Here is a 22,686-nt window from a genome sequence, read left to right as displayed (position 1 = left end):
ATAATAGCTCTAAGTCAGTGTTCCTCAAGCAGTAAATATTTTTGCTCATGTTTTATATTAGATATCTGAAAAATAACAGACCTGTCATTTCAAAGTGTCAGTACCAAAATATTGAACACTGATATCCAGGTACCACTCACAGAGCTAGGATTCCTGCCTTTTAATCTTTAAAAAAAAAATCACCATTGAAGTTAACACACAAGTTTTATTCCACATTTTTATTTGAAAACAGCAATATGTATGTTCATGTTCCATTTTTTTTGAAAAATGAGAGATTTATCACAAGACTAAGGAAACAAAACACACTGAACATAATACCTGCCTTTGTTCTGGATCCTGAATTGGCTTTGCCAGATATTTTTTGTGCTACAGAATCTTTTGCAGTCCTACATGTTGTCAACAAGAAGTTATTCTTCAAAAAAGAAACCAGTTGATTGGAGGCATAAAACAGGAATGAGCTAAGTTTGATCTGGTGACTAACAAAGAACAATTGGAAGTTGTGAACACGTTACAGCAGCGATCCACATCACTTCTTATTACTTTGAGGTGTAAGACAGCAAATTCTAACCTACAAGTGACATGTCACCTGTAAGTGACATGAATTGGTTTCCCTACCCCAGCAAGGAAGATTTATCCATATTCTTAGACTTACTATTATTGTCCTCTAGAATTTAACTTATCCAATATATCTTAGTTTGAGTAAGAATTGATTGACCCTTAAATCTTATTTTTACTTATTCTGAAGATAGGAATGTGAGGTTTTAGAGAGACAACACTACTTTATTGTGAAGTGTCCTTACAGGTGTACATTAACATGTATTTAACACATGTTTATTTGCAGTCTTTAGTTAATCAGAAATCTCAATTCACATTTTAGTAGTATTATCACTTACATTGCACTGATTCAGGATGGGAATTCAAATGCATTAAAGAAACACTGATTCCAAGAGGTAGATCTTGCTAGGTACTCACTATACCAGCATCACATTAAACATCATGGATCCTCTAAGCTTGCTAGCACAATAAATTAAGAAGTAACTAGCATTATTCTTCATTTTATACAGTTGCCTCCAAAAAACCATGTAAGAATAATGTCAGTTTACGATAAAAACAAAGGAATGAAACCCAGACTTTCACCAGGGAAAGAGTCTCATGTCCCTTGTCTTGTTGCACAGAAGAGTGCACTTTAGGCGCTACCTAAAGAGGTTAAGTGCTCAGCATAAACATCACAAAATAGAAGTGCAGTGATTAGAGCTGGAGGTCATCTTTAACTGTATTGGGACAAAGAAAAATAAAGATGGGGGTAAGAGGGCAGAAGGAAGCAGCTGTTTGCCCAAGATCAATGATGAGAAAAGCATATTCCTACAGGTAAAGCTCAAAACACATACAGCCCTTCTACATCGAATTCCATCCGCTCACCCGTAAAATTTTACTTGGCTCTAGCCATTAAAAAAAAACACAGTCAAGAAAATCTGGAACAAGCCAGAAGTAGCAGAATAAAATACCAATGCACAACCATTATGAATTTACTTACCATATACAGGAATACCTGTGCACAAGCTAGAATTTTGTATGCAAACACAAACAAATTGTTTTTACAAAGAAAAATTTTGGTATGGAGCTAAACATACATGTAACAAGTCTTCTTAAAAGAAGGCACTTGATAAGATGCATTATCTCCAGTTTCAACATGTCTGATAAGGAGTAAAAGAAAGGCATAAATTAGTACTTTGGTTCTTTTAAGTGAAACTATTCAGGAATAATAAAGGCTTAAAACTGGGATCTTAAACACACTCAGTTATTGCATCTTCAACAGGATGTTTCATGTATCAAGGCTAGTATCTGAAAAATATTCTATGGAGTATAAAGAGGTTAGGATGGAGGTTTTAGACTTCATTTTACAAGTCCTTTCAAGATTTGCTTCAATCTCTCCTAGATATCTCAGGGATGCTTGCTATTAAATCTGTTTTATTTAGCGCTAAGACAAAGCCTTTAACAAAGCCTTCCTGCAACAAAAGCATTACTCACTGAAATCAGTTTTTGCTAAAAAAGAATCAGAGCATTACAAGTGAGTTTAAGATCTTTAACTCAATGGCTCTAGTATCACAGTAGCAATGGCATTAAATTCCACTTAAGGAATCTTTTATGCTAACAGAGCCCTTGAATTTGAGGGGAAATAAGGACAAGCCAAACTTTGTTTTCTTTAGAACATATATAAAAAAGCAGATGACAAATACAGTTTTTAGCTGTCATTTCCAAATCAAACAGTAATAACTTTTAAATTTACCCTGAAGACACTTCAACAGTTGTAGGCCAGTAGGATGAACTACAAAGGATTTTGTGAGCTACTTAACAGCATGTATTATCTTATATAAATTGCAGGTTTGAAAAAAATAATTCACCAAAATCCAGAGGTTGAAACTAGTGATGTTAGAAATTCAGTAGTATGAAAATTTAATTATGCATTCATGTGCTAGATACTAGTAGTGGAAATTAGATACGACATTTTAGTGACAGTCAGACCAAACAACTTCTGTATCAAACACTAGCTTAAGGATATATGAAAAATTAAGGAAACAAAACTGTGAGCGTCTCTAGTCAGCATCTGTAGCTGAGCTGTTACAAACATCTACAGGAAAGCTAAAACTAGACGTTTAAGAACTGAAGTAAAATTAGCAAAAAACCCAACTCCAAAATCAAATGAGATCTAATTTGCAAGCACTTTTGTATGGCTGATAACAGTGCTAGAGATGTGAACGCTAGTATATAATTACTGCTACTCTGAACAACATTAAATCAAGAAAAGTAGAATAGATATATTACACAATATTACTTAAGGATATAAGAAAAAACATTTGTTGTTTCAGAGAAAATATTATATTCTTATATGATACAACCAACAGTAAGTGTAAATTCTCTAAATTAAGATTAATTCTGCATTGTGTTTGCAATCATTATTACAGGATACATGTAAATAAACAGCTGTATAAATGGAATCATTCCTAGTGTTTTTTTTTCCCAACATGCTTAATCTGAGTTAAGACACTTCAGAATACTATTTTGAAGTTATTTAAAGCGCTGAAATGTAAGTTTCAAGCTTGCATTAATAAGTACCATAGCTACCACTGAAGGAAAATAGTTCACCGTAGAAAACTGTTGCACTTAGCTGCTGCAGCCACAATCTCTGTACTGTAACAGAAACAGTTATGCACTTTATTTAGTTTTTGTTTTCACACTTCAGGACTCAAAGGAGTTGAAGCAGTCATCTCAGTACTGCAAGGAAGATTGGGGATGCTAGAGTGAAAATAAAACATCTCCTGTGTCAGAAATAAAGCAAAAGCAGCAGCAGACTTGTCTATTCCTGACTTGAACAAAAGCCCCTTTTTTATGAAATAAGCAAAACACAGATGAGACTAGATTCAAATTCTACCTACAAAACACTGCCATAACAGTATTTTATCAGACTATAAAAACTTTAATACCGTAAAATATGTATATTCTGTAAGTTAGAGAAATGGACCTGAAATTCATGTCAATTGAGGCAAGGTTTACCAGTTTCAGGGCCGGGCCAATACACAGACCCTACATGCACCGAAGGAGCAACTGAAAGTTAGAAGTCATTATTACAAGTCAAGCAGCACAGAAGCAGTCTTGCTGTGCTGTCCACAGTAAGACTGAACATCAATTTACATTGTTTCTTAACTTAGGTACCATTCAAATTTAAGAGAAATTTCAGCATCATTGTTAATTCAGTTTAAGCTATACTACCTTCAACAAATCAAGTTTTGTTTCCCTTATCTTTTGCTCTTATTTTTGGGTGTCCTTCACATATTTCACTATTGTACTCTGTGGGTTCTTTTGCATTTGAAGGAAGAAGCTTGAAACAGACACATTCCAATTGAATTCCACGGCAACTGAGATACCTGGACAAAGCAGGAACTGGTACTCCTCTTGCTCGAATAGATGGTTTCCCACGAACTACTGGAACTTCTGCATTTTCTGAACCACCATTTAAATATGTTAATTCTTGAAGCTGTGCCTGTCTGATTTCATCATTGTAGTCCTAAAACAGGGGGCAGAGTAAGAAAAAAAAACCAAACAGTTCAACCACTACACCAAGTTAGTATCAACAAACACTGCTCCTGAAAGTTTCCTCTTGAGTTGAACATCCTATTGAAAAAGTCAAATATGCAGAGTATTACAGGCATATTATTCAGTCAAAAATTTCTAAAATAATTATAGATATATCTGCAATTTTTGCTTGGGCATGTTTTTCTTTCCCACTGCATATTACCTCCATGTAGCTTTACCAATTAAAGTGTCAACATTAATATGCTGTAGATAGGGAGAAACAACAAAGTCCAATTTCTGAGCTGAGACCTGGTTTGTTGTTCCAGTTGCAGAATAATAGTGTGTTAAAAACAAGTAAAATTACATTGCCTGGTGTTGCAAAGCAATACAGAATAAATACACTGTAGAGAACAGCCCCTGACAGCTAAGGAATAGATTAGACATCTCCACTTTTAAAATCAAGAGTTAAAGAAAGAATAAACAGTGACATTCATACAATATAAGCATGCACTATTATCTAATAATAAGAGCTCCAAAAGTTTCAGTTTCAGAACATGCAAGGATAAACAATTTGAAGACACATGGCTCGTTTCTTATTCTACACAAATCTTCTCTCAAGGCCTATCAAAAAGAAAGCTGAAGTTATTTACATGGGATTAATATGGTACTTCTCAAAGACACAAGAGCCTTTTCAGGGACCTTGAGCCAACCTCCAAAACTAGCACATCACACAGGATAAAATAGATAGAGCAATCAACTTGAGCTGCACATATTTTTCTGCTATTTTTCCTCCACTTAAAGTCAAAGAATGCATCTGTAAAGGTGAATCAGAAAGAGAAACACTTTACTCTATATACATACACACTAAGTATGAAAATGCCATCCAGAGCGACCTTGACAGGGTTGAGAGGTAGGCCTCTGCAAACCTCATGAAGTTCAACCAGGCCAATTTGCACCTGGGTCATGGCAATCCGAAGCACAAATACAGGTTGGGCGGAGAATGGCTTGAGAGCAGCCCTGAGGAGAAGGACTTGGGGGTGTTGGTGGATGAGAAGCTCAACATGAGCAGGCAATGCGCACTTGCGGCTCAGAAAGCCATCCGCATCCTGGGCTGCATCAAAAGAACCATGGTCAGCAGGTCAAGGAAGGTGATTCTGTCCCTCTATTCTGCTCTGCTCTGGTGAGACCCTACCTGGAGTACTGTGGAAGGTGTCCCTGCCCAGGGCAGGGGGTTGGAACTAGATGATCTTTAAGGTCCCTTCCAACCCAAACCATTCTATGATTCTAAAATATTAATAGGTCCTCTAGTAAGAATGAAGTGATACTTCTGATATGGGAAATCTGATTTTATTACACATATGCACTCAGCAGGTACCAAAAACACCATCAGGCAGCCTTGGATCAGACAACTCACTGAAACAGAACTCCAGAACCTGAAAGGAGATTAAGAGATGTCTGAACTCAAAAGATCTGTTATCCTTGAAACATTCCGCTTCCTCTAGCTTCCACAAACAGAAGTAAGAAATTCTTCTTTTACACACAATTGCTGAAGGTAGTTACTAGAGTTAAAATAGTGGCACTAAAAGCATTATGTCCAGACTGTCTTAAATAGGTTCTGAAGTTTAACTCAGGACTGTCCACCTGAGATCATCCTCTATTTAGCAGCAGCAACCAACCAGCAAAGATGAATCTTGATCAATACACCAGCAGCAGCTCTCCTTGGGATCATCTGTAACTTGAAACCTTATTCCAATTTATCATTCTTTTTACTGAATGTTAGGACAGATCTCTGCAAAACCCTATGCAGTTTTGCAAAAAACTATAGTCTTTACCCTAGCAGTAATCAAAAAATAGTTACCAGGTTTCCAGCCACCTTTATACAAACACAATTTTCACCAGCTTGCTTAAAGAAAAGTGAGTTTGCAAAGCCCACCAGCTCTTCCAAATGCCATTAAACACTGTTTCATCATCACACCTTACAAACTGAACATGCAGGAGGCAAGGTAGACTTTAGGAAAAACTTGTAAATTCTGCTCATGTTGTAAATGGACTCCTAAAGGCTGTTCTCTCAAAGATATTTCTATACTTAGCTTTAAAGACATGAAAAACAAGTAACTCGGGTAACCAACCACAAAGCATAATTAATGTTGTGGCTGTCAAAAGAATGACTACCACTACTCAAAAATTAAGCAAAACAGACTAAGAAAAGTCCTATTGGCCAAAGCTGCAGTAATCATGGTATAATACAGGACCCAGAGGTGAGGGTGAAAGTACTCGGCTTTTTGTTTTAACTGACAGAAGTAACTCTGGGATAAATTAATACCCAGCACAACAGCCATCAATCTAACTGTCGAACTGACTGCTGACCAGAGGGTCTGGCCAAAATGAAGGGAGTGGCTCATTTAAAGGAAGACAAAAGAATATACTTAAAGTCAGAAATCACAATTCTACCTGCAGAAGACAGGGGAGAATCAAGGCAACATAAGCACAGCCAAATAAATTCCAGTTAGAAGGTTTTATGTCTTGTTTGAGTTATACCAATAGTTTAAAGGAAAGTACACCACTGCAGCTGCTGGAGGCTGAGCTTCACTGCAAAGGTGCTTGTCTGTGGATCTTAAAAGACTCAAGAGGAGAAGCTAAGGCATTTTTGCTATAGTCAGCTACAACAAGGATATTTTGTACCCTACATTCTAGCACCAGTTGTGATTCATTTATTCAGGCATGATCTGAAAACTGAACAATGACCATATTCAATTACAATCAGCATCTGAAGTTGCTGGAAGACACAGTTAGTTTACATTGTAAGGATAACACAAATTAAGATCTAACCATATATACCAATAACAGGACTTCTTACTTTAAATAAAACTGATAGTTTGCTAAGAAAGCCACAACAGACCCTATAGAAAGTAAAAAATCACATTGCATTTGTCAGCAGTTAACCAAATGGTAGTTCTAGAGAGGACGAAGTGCTCCTTATTGCTGCCTGGATTGGCTGCTGCAAGAGGATGGGGGGAGCAGGGGGAAGAGATTAAGGCATTTAGAACCATTCTGATAAGATTACATTTGAAAAGCCAAAGGGAAATGAAGACAGTGTTGGCTTGATCCCACAGTTCAGAAAAGATTATGTAGCATCGGTTCAGCTCAGTACAATACAGATGCAGCAATCAAAAACTGAGATGGAGAAGTGTACAACCAATAAATGGAATTGCTCATTATCAGTCCGTAATTCCGCTGGCTTAACAGCAGCAGGGGAATGGCTAGGTTTTGATAAGCTTGCTCCATTTATTACGATATTAGGTGAATCAAGCTCAATGAAGAGGAATAAGATATCCGATGAAGGGAGCAGGGTGGGATCAGATATATCCTTATTTCCAGTACATGCAAAAAGTACTATCAAATTGAGCATGTTTTCATCTAAAAAGAAAACAGATGTTTCCTCACAAGAACAGCTAAGAACTTTGTTCTCCCTTAGCTCTTCATGCAACCAAATCATGAATCATGTAAGAAGAGTAGCCTTCAATATTATGACAGCCCAGCATCCCTACAAATATTCTGTTGAGTATCTCCTATCTAATTAGTTAGAATTTTTGAACAGTAGCATGTTTATTTACCTCTTCATACACATCAAGACAAAAACCATTTGGAACGAGCAGATGAAGTTATGATGTGGTACTCGCTTCTTAATAAGAGAAGATAATTCTCAGGGCATTTTTTTTTGGGGGGGTTGACTGTCTTAACATGCAACCACATTAGTACATTATTTCACATCAGGATCTATTACTAAATGAACCTCCTGATGATCCTTACTTATCAAGCTTTGGTTTGTGTCATGTGGTAGTATTAGGGCATATGAATTAACTTTCATTCAGACAAAAACAAGCCAGAAGAAACACTCAAGGAGCACATAATCAACTCCAGTCACTTGGAGACTTAAGTTTCATGGATCTAGACTAGGTTTAGTATGAATTAAAATCCCCAAGATGCACCTAGTAGCACTCAGGTCATTAGCACCAACTGCTTCACCCTAGAGTACAGCTGTCAGTTCTGCCCCCACCAGGCTGCAGTGGCCACACAACACATCCCCAGCTGGTCCTAGAGTACAGCTACACTGACTACACTCTCTCAAATATTTATGTGCTGCTGTCACTCAGATACACACCATCGTAAAGTTCCCTTAGCCAGGTCCCCCACAAATCAAGACTAACACTTGGATAACATTTGCAGGAGTATGAAATAAACAGAAGTCAACACACCTTGAGGATGCTTTGCTTTCTATATTCATTCCTTTGATAACCAATAAAAATAGAACATTCACCAAAGAGCTACTACAGTTAGGAACTTTACACACAGTAACACCACCTCAAATGCCTCAGCTTTTTAGGACAGCTTGGATTGTTCCAAGCAGTTAAATGTCACAAAGCAATCAAGGTTGGTCCTTACATGAAAAGCAAATAAAAGAATCTTCCGTAGAAAGACACTGGAAACCCTGCAACACCATTGTATATACATATCCCAAACCTGGAGTACAAACTTATACTGGAAATCACATTTCATACATCCATCCATACATTGCAAGTGAAATATACACATATAACCCATGTATCACTAGCTTTGCTAAAAAATACAAGACAATTTTATTGATTCTCAGCACTGAACACTAAACCAGGATTATGGGTTTTTATTCACATTTATTTATTCTTAGTGAATCAGAACCCTATGCTGGTGCTTTAGGTGTATAGAAAACACAAGGAAAAGCTCTACCTTAACCAAAGTTATTTTTCCATATTTTACAGGGTTTTTACAATTATTTGTAAGCTTAAATATTTTGCACATGACCAGTTAAGCAAGAATAAGTTGCTTTTTAACTAAAGGTCATATCATGTGGTGAGAGTGTATGTGGACAGTTATGTATTCACCCAATAACTGCCTATATCAGAATGAGAATTATTTGTGAACATGATCACTACTTTCACAGGTGAATGAAAATAAGCAACATGACCTGACCGATGTCACACAGTAAGTTAGTTTTACAGACAATTTCTCACTTAAGGCTACCAGAATTTTTATGAAAAAATTAAAATACTAACAGGGATGAGGAACTTCTTGATTTCTTCCAGTGCATGTCCCATTCTGGCATATGCTTCTGCTGGTGGAGCAAATACTTCAATTAAAACATGCAGGTCATCATTTAGGTGGAAGTACTTTGCCTCTCCACTTTTTCTCAACTCTTCCTCCTAGGAGATAAAAACATTGTTTTTTTCCACCTTCTTATTTTAAACATATTATAATGCAAGTGTTAAAGTTGCTTCAGAAGCATTTGCACATACTGTTTATTTACGTTCAGATGTCAAGAAGTAAGAGAGTATCACATTACACTTCAAACCAATCATGTTGCTAAAATACCAGAATAGTATCAGTTTGCTTATCAACAGTAAGCGACTAGCAACACACGAAACAGGGTCCATCAGCTTCTGTTCACATACAGGAACTGCAGCACACGGGAGAATGCTTCCAGGAGTCTTCCCAAGTGCACCAGTTTCATGTAAAAGACACTGAGAAACATAAGTAAACTTGAATCCTCTTTTCTCAAGAGTAAAGTCTTCAGAAACAGATTTGATCTAATATTCCACAAGAGCAAGGTTCTTTTACAAATGTTATTTCAATCTTAGTATTATTGCACTGCCTAGATACTTCTCATTTATTCTCTGTTCTCACTAAGACTTCAACCCCGTGAGTACATTCTTCACATTCTTACATTCTAAGAGCATATGAGACAAGGGAGAAGGACATCAGAGGAAAAAACTAAAGAGTTCACTAGCTATTTCAGAAAATACTTTATTTCTTTTATTCTACTTCACTCAACACGACTGAAGAACCATGATTTCAGTGTAGTGGAATGGAGCTGAGTTCTCAAATACTTGTGTTTACACACAAAATGTTCACAGACCTGAAGGACATCATTTGTTAAATCTCAAACAGGCTCCCACCTTCCTGTCTGTATCTGACAGGTGCATTCCATGAGACTGAACCACCATTAAAAATAATTTCATTGTATTACCAGATAACATCATATCAAATTCTTAGCAGTTCTGCTATTAAAAATCCAAAGCCCTAAGAATTCTCCCTTGATGCTTATTGTATTTAGCAAGCACCAAGTACTTTATCCTTTACTAAAATTATAGCTCCAATGGTAGCTGAAATCTGCCCTCACACACACCCTTTAATTGTGGGTTGAGGTTTGTAAGTGTCAATCCATTTCTGCTTCTCGTTCTTGTCATCATGCTTGGTGTTTGACTATGGGGATGCTTAAAAAAAACAACATAATCCAGTCAGCTGTTAGAGCATCTACAGCAAGAATAGTAAGAGGCCAGAGTCAGCAGGGTTAGACTTTGTCAGCAAAAACATTATCTTGTCGATACAAATAACAGATCTTAGAAATAGCAAGTAAACCAATATAAACATTACAGCTCTTAAGTATTTAGTTCTAACAGGAACTGTTTTTCACCAAGCATTTACTTTCAGAACAGTTTTCAAGACATACGAACTGTCATCTAGCACTGAAAGCTAGATGTTTTCATCAGTGGAGTTCCCCATGATTTTTGGTGTATACACATGCTATGAAGTATTCCCTGCCTCTTTTTTTAAAGGGAAAAAATATCACAGTGTAGTTGATGTGCAGAGAAGTAAAAATTAAGAAAATTCATTTCTGTGGTTATCAATCAGCTTGCCTAGTAATAAGCAATAGAAGAGTCACAATTTCATGTGCAGCGCCCAGTGAAAAAGAATTTCAATCAGCAATTTTAACAAGACATAAGAAATTTCAGTGCAGGTCGTTCTAAAAATCATTCCTGTGAGCAAGCTTTTCAAGTAACTTTATTCTTTCTTCTTGCTTCACTTGTAAAGTTCACTGTGATTAAAGTTGGTGGCTTTTTTTCCAGTTCTGTATCATGACTTGGCAACATGCTGCTCTCCACAGCTCTTAACAGCACACAAGTGAGAATGAGCTCACTCGCTGCCCTGCATCTCCCAACCTTGGGCATACATTAAGCATTTCAGGCTTTTTTTATTCCCCACAATGACCGACACAAAAACCACAGCTTGTTCCCATTCCAGTATCCTTCACCACCAGTATTTAGAGCTCCCGCCAAACCCTCTGCCTTCTGTTACTTGGCAATACGCACACTGGCCAGGCTCGCCTGGTCCACATGGATGCTGTGTGGCTGGCCAAAATGGAGAACTCTTTTTATCCTCGACTGCAATGGAGATTTGAGAGCTGATGAAAGTAAAGCAGATATGGAACAAGGGAGCTAAAAGACAGCAAGGTGGCTACTTCCTTTAGTTTTTCTAAAAACAAAATCTGTCATTTAATTCTCCATTTATCACACCAAACAGCTCATGGCTTGGACAGTCTGATTTTAACTTCATGTTTCCAGTAGACACATCCCTGCAGTACTGCACTCTGGGAGCCCTGTGAGAAAGCTTACTCTATTTCCTTTGTACCTTGTGTGTTGTATTTCATCCCTTCATGGTTCCGAACAATGCACAGTACTAGGCACAACTTACGATCCGTAGCCACACAAGACATCTGGCAACATGCCTACTAAAGACAGTTAATACACTTTGCCCCGTATTCTGTTGCATTTATAGAGCCTTTTGCTTTTCATCCTACTTTTTAAGCTACCAAGAACCAGATACCATCCCTAGAAGTCCACTGCTTTAAATCTGAAGCTGAATAGCAGTATATCAAAATATGCTCATATTACTGTCCATTTTCTTCACTAAATCACTGATTGAAGTTCTGAGTTTCTTTAGGCACTACCTGGTATTTTTCACGTTACCTTAAATTTGGCTTCTGTCTGATTTTATAAACCATTCAGAATACTCAAGTTGAAAGGCCTGTACCAGTCCCAAACTATTGCTAACATATGAATAACCAATTTGAGTGGAAGGTTTTAACTTACTTCTTTGGATTCACAATAAAAACAGTCTTGTAATGAATAAAGAAATTCTGAAATGGGTTCTTTTAATTTTTCACTCACCCATAGACACATGAAAGCCTGAGTGGTCTAGAGAAGGTATCTCAGCACTGACTAGTGAAAAGTCAGTGATAAAGTGACAACACAACTTGAAAAAATCACGTTAATTTAAAAAATTTACTGATTTTTTTACATTGGATATCACAAGTAGATACATGAAAAGGTCCTCCAGATGTTGACAAGTGATGGAAATAGAAAACTAGACTGATTCTAGAACTCAGCTAAAGGAGTAAGGAAGAAAGATACAGGAAAAAAGATTTCCCCAATGTGCTCTTAAACCCAAATCTATTAGGAAACACACTGGACATTCAAAAAAGGCAACTCTCCAGTCAGAGCTGGAGAAATACTGCAAGGGCATGTAGCAATAGGACAAGGGGTAACAGTTTTAAACTAGAGCAGGGCAGGTTTAGATTAGACATTAGGAAGATGTTCCTTACAATGAGGGTGGTGAGACACTGGCCCAGGTTGCCCAGAGAGGTGGTGGAGGCCCCATCCCTGGAGACATTCAAGGCCAGGCTTGGTGAGGCTCTGAGCAACCTGATCTAGCTGAAGATGTCCCTGCTTACTGCAGGGGGGTTGGACTGGATGACCTTTAAAGGTCCGTTCTAATCTAACACATTCTGTTATCTAGACTGGCAACTAAAGAACCAAGAAAAAGCCAAATAAAAATTTGAACAATTAATTCATTACCAAAGGAAACAAGAGAAGTTCACATGATTCAAACAAACTTTTAAGATTCTTCCCCAGGATTCTGACCCAAGTTAAGATCTGAACTTTTCAGCTTAAGCTTCTGCTTTTAATAAAGCAAACTTTTTATACTGCAGAGCCATTAGAAACACTCAGGGGCCCTCCTACTCCATGACACATCATGTTTTTATGTAGAAACATATAATATAGCAACAGAAGAATGTTACACATGCCACAGTAACTGATAAAATTCACCAAGTATCACTTAAAACAACTTGGAGACTTTGTCATTCTAGCTTCAAGCAAGTTTAGTTTATATTTTTTTCTTTTCTGGTTGAACTGTCTTATTTCCTTTTAAAGTTACTAGCACTGTAGTTTTTCAAAATTATGTAGAGTTGCATTATCTGTATTATTTATTACATCAACAGCTCCCATTCAAAAAAATCCCTCTCATCTTCAAGCCTTTATGTATTTGTATAAACATAATTTATATTTAAGTTATTTAATAAAAATATTTTCAAGAAGGAATTAAAACGAAGAATTATCACAGAATAATGAAATTTCTTGGCTTTGACCAAGTTAAAGAGTAATAGTCTAAATCACATATTTATATTTTGCTGATGAAGAAATGTCCTGAAAAATATATAGTTTAGGAAATTCAGTAGCCAGCCCTCCAAATCACTCTTCCATATGCATGTCATTATCAGTCTTTACAGCACACAGTATCTTTTAAGTTTCAGACTACGTAACCACAGAAAGATTTCACTGGAGGCCTATAAAACATGGTATGCTACAGGTAAGAAATATATCCATTTTTTTTAATTTATATCATCAGGAATACTCCAATTAAAAAATGCAGCTTACCAGACAGGTGACATGGTATCTCCTCACTGATGTACACATATCTACTACAAATTTACCCAGATTTATTTCAGTAAAGAGTGAAACTGATTTGTACATACACCTATCAAGCTAAGAGTTTCTCTTCTGCTGTCTACTTTGGCTCCTGTAATGTATGCATCCACTATAACCAAATGTCTCCCATAGGAACAACTGCAATTTGCCAATTGCTTAAGCTGCATAAGTCATCCTCAGAACTGTGAAATTTTTTTGGTTGTATTTTATCTCCTTTCATCAGCTGTTTTTCTTTCTGTCTAGAAATTTTATGAAATTATATTAAATTTAAATGTTAAATGTTAATGTGGGGGTGGTGCCACACTGGAACAGGTTGCCCAGGGAAGCTGTGGATGCCCCATCCCTGGAGGTGTTCAAGGCCAGGCTGGATGGGGCTTTGAGCAGCCTGGTCTAGTGGGAGGTGTCCCTGCCCATGGCAGGGAGGTTAGAACTAAATAATCTTGAAAGTCCCTTCCAACCCAAACCATTCTATGACTATTATTCTATGACAATATATTTTACATAAAAACGCTTGATTCTATCTAGAAGTCAGGTTCCTTCAAAAGGAAGGGCACTGCCATGTTCACTTGCATATTACTTGCTACAAGTTGTACAAGATGAATCTAGAACATGCCACTGGTAGCGCTCCACTTACATCCCCAAGCACCACAGCTGGGGGGGGTGAAGTACAACTCATGGTTGCCTCAAAATACTCATCATGAGAACGGACTTCTTGGCAAAGAGAGTCCATCTGAATCTAACCAACACAAGGATATCCTACGCTTTTTACTTGCTCCCCAATTTTTGTCACCGTGTTTGTTCACCTCCCCCAAAGATTTTAGAAAAGTTACAAAATCCAGGTATTAAGCACTCTACTAGCATACTCAGGTCTTACCTTTGTCTTGTCCCTCATAGAACCTTTTCCCAAAATAGACATTTTTGTCAGTGTTTCTTCCTGTAAGCGCTTTAGAGAATTGCCACGTGGACCCAAAAGTTTTCCCACAAAGTTGAACTGCAAGAAAACAAAAAAGTCATTAAGCTCACTGGATTTTTTTAAGCATAAATGAAGTGGAATATTTTACTGAAGCAACTTTTTGTTCTAGGTGCAAGCAAGTATTAGATCATAAGCTACAGCCATTAAGTATAAATGTGTAGGACAGTTAACAGCATGCCAGTGGCTCCACCAGCTGCCAACAGAAACACAGATGTATCTGAACTCAAAGAACTCAAATAGCATAAATAGAACATTCTGTTTATCACATTCAACACTGAGAACAGATATGCTCAAACTGCAATTCAATTCTCAACAATTGTTACCAGGCACCTAAAAACAAAGCTGGCAGCAATCTCAGATAGCATACTAACCAACCAAGGCTCTGAAAACAAACAAAAAAAGTATCTTAATTGCCTCATCCTCCCTTGAAGATTTATGAAGTAATACAGCAACCTGTACAAACCAACCAAAGCTCTGAAGACAGAAAATATTTAATTGCCTTATCCTCCCTTGAAGATTTATGAAGCAATACAGCAACCCATACAATATACCCTACACTAAAAAACAAGCAGGGAATTAAATCCAGAGAACATCAGGATTTAAGTCTAGTCCCAAACCAGAACCAACACTCAAGATCTTCTCAACTGCCAGACAACCCCCATTATCACTGAAGTTTACCAAAACCAGTTGGGGTTCATAACCACGGCATTACACCATTGAGACAACTAGGGAGAAGTGGTGAGCCACAAAAATAAAGGAAGACAAGGAAAATCCAACCATTTCCATATATTGAAAACACCAAAACGTACAGCTGGTGCTCTTTCAACCTAGAAGGTGCTTCAGAGGGAAATTAAGCTAAAGAAAACACGTATTAAAAACATTCATAAACGGACAACAAGAAAGGAGACACTGCCTATTGTCATTTCAAGGACACAAAAGTGTACTTAAAGCCAGGATGTGTGAAAGTTCTTATGAGCAATGCTCCATAGGGCATATAGTCCCAGCCCCACACACAGGGAGAAAAGCTGTGTACATTCAGCAGTCTGCTTTTGTGTATCACTGCATTGCATTTTGGAAAGTATATGAAATTTGAAGAAGAGTTACAGAAGAGACTTCAGTATTCACCAAAAGTATGCAGACAACTATTTTAACTGGGGAAAAAATTCACAGGAGCTGATAAACATCAGCTACACTTGGAAGTTTGTGCAGAATGTTGTAAAAACTTCCTGAAAGTAATGATTTATTTCTGTATTAGATTTACATAGCAAGGCTTTGCTAGCAGGAGGACTACTGGGGTGGCTTCTGTGAGAAGATGCCAGAAGCTGACACCATGTCAGAGAGAGCAGCTCCAGCCAGCTCCAAGACAGACCTGTTGCTGGCCAAAGCTGAGGCCTCAGTGACACTAGTAGCACCTCTGATAAGATATTTAAGAAATGGTAGAAATTTCTGTGCAGAAGCCGAGAGAGGAGTTAGAATGTGAGAAAATTCTGCAGACTCCAAGGTCAGTGAAGAAAGTTGGGGGAAGAGAGATCCTCCAGGTAGAAGAGTGGAGTTTCCCCTGCAGCCCATGGTGAAGATCATGGTGAGGCAGGCTGTCTACCTGCAACCCATGGAGGACCCCACACTGGAGCAGGTGGACATACCCTGAAGGAAGTGCAGCTCACTGAGAGCCCATTTCAGAGTAGGCTCCTGGCAAGAGCTGTGACACATGGAAAAGAACCCATGAGGAGCAGGCTTTCTGGCAGGACCTGTGACTCCATGGGGGACCTACACTGGAGCAGTCTGTTCCACAGGGTACAGTATTTCAGGAAGGGACATATCCTGAAACAGATCTTGAAGTGTAGCCTGTGGGAAGGACCCACGTTGGAGAAGTTCATGAAGGACTGCAACCCATGGGAGGAACCCCCAATGGAGCAGGGAAAGACCATGAGGAGGAAAGAGTATCAGAGATGAAGTGTTATGAGCTGACCACAATCCTTATTCCCCATACCCTTGTGCTATACAAGAATGTTTACTGTTCCAAATGAAACTTTGTAAAACCAAGATACTCAAACTGTTGGAGTCTCAAGCAACACCATCATGTTAAGATGCTTTTAGACACAAGAAAAATAGTGATGCTAACCCTGTTTGCTCTTTAAACTACTTATTTGTGGCCTCAAATTTATGAAATGGTTTGTAAGTTCTTTGACTGTTCCTTTCACTGTCACTAAAGGGCCAAGATGGGCTCCTTTATCTCCCTATTCCTCTGGAGGAATTTGAAATTACTTGACTATGGGGTAGCAGCTCAAAACAATCCTTTGTTGCTACACAGAAAGTGCTGACACAAAAAAGGCCCAGCTGCAGTCACCCTACAGCTCAGGAAGTCTACAGCTCCATTTCACCTACTTCATCTTTAGACAAAGAGAAATGCAAGCATTAAAAGCTTACTAAATATGAAAATATAATTTTATTCCCCTTAGTACTTGCAAGTTCCACACCCAATGTGGACCAGAGTTAGAACCAAGACACAATTGAGCACGTTGCTCATGGATGACTATAGTCAACAGAAGCTACTAGATTTAAGGCCCTGCATGAACTTGTCTTTCCTGAAATTATCAGGCCAAATCAAGAATTCCTCAGGCAATTTCCTTAAGTTTATTTTATTAGGTATATTCCTTTTTTCCTTATAGGTCCTAAGATACAGTCAAGGAAAACATTCATCAGAAATAGGATGCCCAGCAAAATAGTAGAAACTCCCTTGCTGAGAATATTCAGGACATTCAACAGTATATTCAGAATATTCAGACATTCAGAATATTCAACAGTAGGCTGGACCACATGTTCTCTAGAGGTCACTTCCAACTTGGACTTCTGATTTTATTATTACTGAATCTATAACTGCAAAGAAAGCAAACAAACGGAAACAATTCATAACAAGTCTGGACTTCCACAAGGCAATAATTCCTTGTCAACAGTTTCCTTTAATAAAGGATCATTACTTATAAACCGGGAGTTCATAGTTAACCTCAAATGAAAGCTTTCATGTAGTAGAATACCACATCAATTTTTCAAGCATTACTTAAGATTACTTAGGTTTACTTTAAAATAGCCTTGTAAGTTATTAGGAACAAAAATAAACACTGCATACATTTAAAAAAGATTTTTCATTTACAGTGAAGTATGCTGAAATTGCTTCAGGATGTTGAATACTTACAGTCTGATATAGTCTAAATTTCTAGCAGTAATCTTAGTTAAAATATTCAGATTAAATGTTACTCAAAGTTTTTGACTGCAATGTAGGAGTAGGCAAGCAAGTATTTAGTATGCAATGCATAGCTCTGAATATCACTTCCCAACTGGAACAAACAACTACCTGACAATGAAAATACAAACTACAAATCATGACAAATGGCAGTGCATATCTGCAACAAAAGTGAAATCCACTTTGTATGTAATCGAAGTAACTAGGCAGCTTTGGAGCTCAGAGAACACTTGGGTGTTCCAAAGCACAATTGTTTTCTCCAGATGTATTGTTCATTTTAATTAAAGCAAAATAGTTTATTTAAATCTTGACCTACAAAGCTTTAATGCCACTAAAAGCTGCCATCTTCTCAAAACCAAAAAATCTCCAGCATTGAAGCTAGACATTATGGTAGCTATACAAGTAGCTGCACAGATGACATGTTCTAGATACCACACTAAATGAACATGAAAATGTATTAGCTATATCCTGAGATCCACTGAACTATTCTTTCCTGTGCACTGGGGCTCCAAATATTAGATCTGACAAGTCTGAAGCATGAGAAACCTGTGCTGCAAGTCTGAATTTCTGCTGATTTGAAAGCTCATACCTCTAGATATTGCTTAAAGACAAAAACAGTGAAGGTTACTAAAAAATGGCTTACAATGCACTCCCAAAGCCTTTTTGCTCCAACATAAAGCTAAAAAGCTTTGGAATATTCAGTTGATTATTCCAGAAATAAAACCCATTTATGATATTGAATGAATCCTTTCAGTAGAAAAAAAAGATTTACTTTGAACAGGCACTGATTTTGTTCGAACTATTTGGGTTTTTTTCCCCTTTTACATCAAATTGGAAACATCTGATCAGCAAAAGGGTTGTTTGTTTTTTGGGTTTTTTTTATGTATTTCAGAGATAGAGAAACACTCAGAGTTAAACCACTAAGTTACTATCATTATTTATACACTTCATCACCAGTATTCAAGGAATATGAGGACACAAAGTTACAAAGCTGACACACAGCAACACAAGTTTTCACTGCAAAATTAACAAATCCAGCCTATCTGCTGGTGAACCAGAAGCAGATAAACCTGGCCGATCCAAGCTAGCTCTTACACAAGATAGCTCATGTACAAGTTTCATAGGTACTTCCCACACCTCACATTCCTAAAGTCTATTTGCCCAAGAACAAAAACCAAATTCAGGTCTAGTATTGAACTCAAGCTTACAAACTCTCTGAATTAGAGGCACTGAAAAGTAATAAAAAAAGATATCTGAGCACCTCTGTACAAGTCAGATCAGTCATAATCACTAGCTCTGGCTCAGAGTCAGACATGCCAGACTCTCCTCTTCCCTCACGCTTCTCCCTAGTACAGCTCGATCATATCCAAACTGCCAACTGCCATAAACACAAAATCGTCCTCAAGTTCACCAACTTCAGTTTAACCTTGTATTAAAGCAGTCACACTGCTTTCCAGAGCAAGGTGGGCTGGAAGCTATTGCCATGGTCACAGTTCTACACAACAGCTGAACTCTGAAGAGCCAGCCATGAATGTTATTCTACACTGGATGGATCATCTGTGTTAAATCAAGGATTGTCTGTACCCTGAAATGCTTCAGATGTCTTAGATAAGGATCAGGTTCTTACAGATAATGGTATATAAAACAATAAAGACCCCAACTCAAAGTTGCTCCTAGACCAGCAACTTGTTACCACCCAGCTACAGTTCAAGCCAAATAACACTCTGGTTGTGATAAATTATAACATCTGTAGTCTTACATCATGACAAAGCATCACTAGACACACATTAGTCTGAGCAAAAGGATACAGGATTTAAGAGGTGTTCTTACTTCCTAAAACCTCTGATCACTGCAAACACATCCTCCCATATCTACAGCTCAGGTTTACTTTATGGTTAAAGACACACCACGAAATGCAACAGCCCCTTCAAGTTCCTCAGATATAGGATTCTAACCCTTGGCCACAGCGTCTACAGGCCCACAGATACTGCTTAACCATACTAAAAACATATTTGTTTCCCTTCCAGAGATTATCTTAAACTGCTGCATAACTATAAAATCTCCAGTTTCAAATACATTTTTAATATAAAAATATATAAAAAATGAATCAATAATCAGCTTTTTGTTTGAAAATGGTTTCTCCTTTAGATATTCATAAGTCCTCATTTTAAGAAGCATTTTTGCAGATATAGTACAATGGAGATTATGGGTATCACTGCTTAACACCCATTTCTCCAGAACCTCCAAATCAAAGTGACTTCAATAGTTATCTAGAGATTTATTTCCTTACTACATCACTGCATGAAACTATTCCCTGAAAACAGTTCTGGAGAAAACACAGCAACAAAAATGACACAAATGAGTATACATTCTTTTGTAAGCATTTAATCTACTACATGAATTTCAGCAAAAAAGGAATTAACACCAATGCTACAGTGTTTTAAATGTATATGTTACAGAAAGGGGGATATAATAGGAAAAGTAATCCTTGTTTATCCCCACCAAGACAAGTCTGCTGAGAATGGTTCATCCAGCTTAAAATACTTAGTGAAAGTATAAACACTTGACCAAATGCTTTCCTGTAAAGCCCTAAGCAAGCCATTGTCATTAAAGCCATAGAAAGCTTTCTTGGCATATCAGTTTCCTGCAATGGTTCCTCTGTGATAGGATCACTAGAGGAAAACAAAATTACTTAAATTAAGATTCAGAGCACTTTCCCTTACAATGACCTGAAACCAGGAAGACAGCAAGGTTTTTCTTACCCATTTGAAGAAAATAAGGTTCCTATAGAAAGGTAAATACTTCAAGCTTCTACATTGTACCACATCAAACTACTCTCTCCTTCACACAACACTGTAATAGGTCTTTAAACGTTTATTCACAACAGGAAGCTTGGTCAATTACTATAGAGTCACTCAAAAGTTATCCCTGGCATTACATGTGATGTTTGTTCCTCCATGTCACTTATGGTTACACAACAACATTTTCTCATTCCTCCTTTTAGTCTTTAGAGCTAAGCTATTCTGAAAAATTGTTTTCTAGTCATGTGTTTAAAATATTAATCTCTCCATGACTTTACATAACTACAGATACATTGTATATGACAATGACATTTTAAAATTGGTATTTTCACTTTAAGTGTTGAGCTAAAAGACTTACATGGATACAGTTCCTTAAGTCAGTAACTTTTGAGAATATATATTTAAAGTATCACCTCAGGGAACACACCACAGACCATTTCTTACCAACTTCTGAGATTTACCCAGTATTTAAGTGTAGCTCTATGAGTAATTTTTTTTAAATGGTAGCCTGTCACAAAATGGAAGTAATTGTTCCCATAGTTTTGATCCATCTCATGAAAAACCATCATCATTTTATTTGCCATCCATGGAAGCTATTTTTCCTCCAAATTCAGAACACTTGAATTCACAGACTGTCACAGCAAAATCAGATTTCTGAAACTAAGCTACTTCACAATGCATATTGATTAAATGCATGGGAGGGGGATAACACCCTCCTGCCTCACTTGAGCATATCTAAGCTATGAAACAGCTTTCACACATGCTGGGATTTCACAGCAGTATGGGTGAAAGGACTCTCTGGATCTATCCCAAGACAACCACATCATGACCTGCCATGGCCAGCTCACTTTTTCTACCTTTATCTTTAAGTCTGTGCAAGTCTGAATACTATTTTCAAGCATGAAATGCAATGAAGTACATGTTTATGGGTCACATTTTCACACTTCACCTAAAGTCAGTTGAGGTATTCAGTTGATCAAATAGCAAGATGTATTAAATCACCCTGAACTCCATCACCTAAGCTGACAAGATCTCATGCTGCTAACTGCAGTTTAGACATACAGCATCCATGTGACTCCTACATAACTTGATTTAGAACTGAATCCTACCTCAAGAAATTGGCTCTTTTCCCAAAAGGTTACATAAAAGCCCTAACCTCTTTAATCCTTGCTTCTAGCACATCCCAGTTACAGTAAGATCGTAGACGCATTACCAAAGCTTATTCAAGCCTCACCTAAATACTTCAGATTAATTTCTCTATCACAGCAATTCAGACTTCTCCAAGAAATGCATAGAGCAGGACCAATCTAAAAAAATTCATAAACAGACTGTATACGATCAGATTTTGAAGAGACTTGACTGAACCTACAATCTACAGAAGAGGTTCCACAAGGTTTCGTCTTACCAAGTAAGAATATTGTCACCATATCAAGACTTAAGGTATTTTTAATGTATACAAGAGTCTGGAAAGAACACAAATGAAGAAATTAATTCAAATGCACAACCAGCCTCAAGCAGAAACTGAATTAACTCCTAGGACTATCCTGACAAATCATTTCATAAAGCAGACAAAATTCAGGCTGTCTTGGTTATTCTATCACCTTCTATCATGAAGGTGTTTTTCATGTCTTCCAACAAAAAAACCATTTAGCCCAACCAGCTCCAGTATGAGATATCAGGCCTGTTAGCATTGCCAAAGTCTGAGCAAGACAAAAAGGTCCCAGCTAAAGGATATAAATATATAGCACCGCAGAAGCTACCAAGAGCTGTTAGGTAGAAGGCAAGTTAAGCACAGAGACAACTGTTAGCACACCAAGCAGAAGACCAGAAACTCTTAAGGTTTTTTCAAGGAAAGCAAAGATGCTCAAAAAAGTGAGATAGCTACATTTTTGAACCTGAGGTCTACCAGATTCTTTTCCAATAGAAACCCAGCTGCTTTGAACTTCAGTGGAATAGCTT

General features: G+C 37.5%; 1 protein-coding gene across 4 annotated transcripts in view; it reads right to left on the bottom strand.

Annotated features, from left to right (window-relative positions):
- The window catches only part of KHDRBS3 (KH RNA binding domain containing, signal transduction associated 3), a 94,012-nt gene that overhangs the window by 43,835 nt on the left and 27,491 nt on the right, over positions 1–22,686 (bottom strand). For all 4 annotated transcript variants that reach the window (XR_010070085.1, XR_010070086.1, XR_010070087.1 and 1 more), the window contains exons 3-5: positions 14,587–14,703; positions 9,162–9,308; positions 3,924–4,063 (exon numbers count right to left, since the gene is read on the bottom strand). Coding sequence is in view for 1 of the 4 variants with exons in the window: in XM_063327581.1 (XP_063183651.1) it covers positions 3,924–4,063; positions 9,162–9,308; positions 14,587–14,703 (404 nt within the window). In the remaining 3 variants the exon portion in view is untranslated. The remainder of the gene's footprint in view (positions 1–3,923; positions 4,064–9,161; positions 9,309–14,586; positions 14,704–22,686) is intronic.

Source organism: Chroicocephalus ridibundus, chromosome 2 (genome assembly GCF_963924245.1).
Source record: "Chroicocephalus ridibundus chromosome 2, bChrRid1.1, whole genome shotgun sequence".
Lineage (NCBI taxonomy): Eukaryota > Metazoa > Chordata > Aves > Charadriiformes > Laridae > Chroicocephalus > Chroicocephalus ridibundus.
This window is presented reverse-complemented; position numbering and strand designations above follow the sequence as displayed.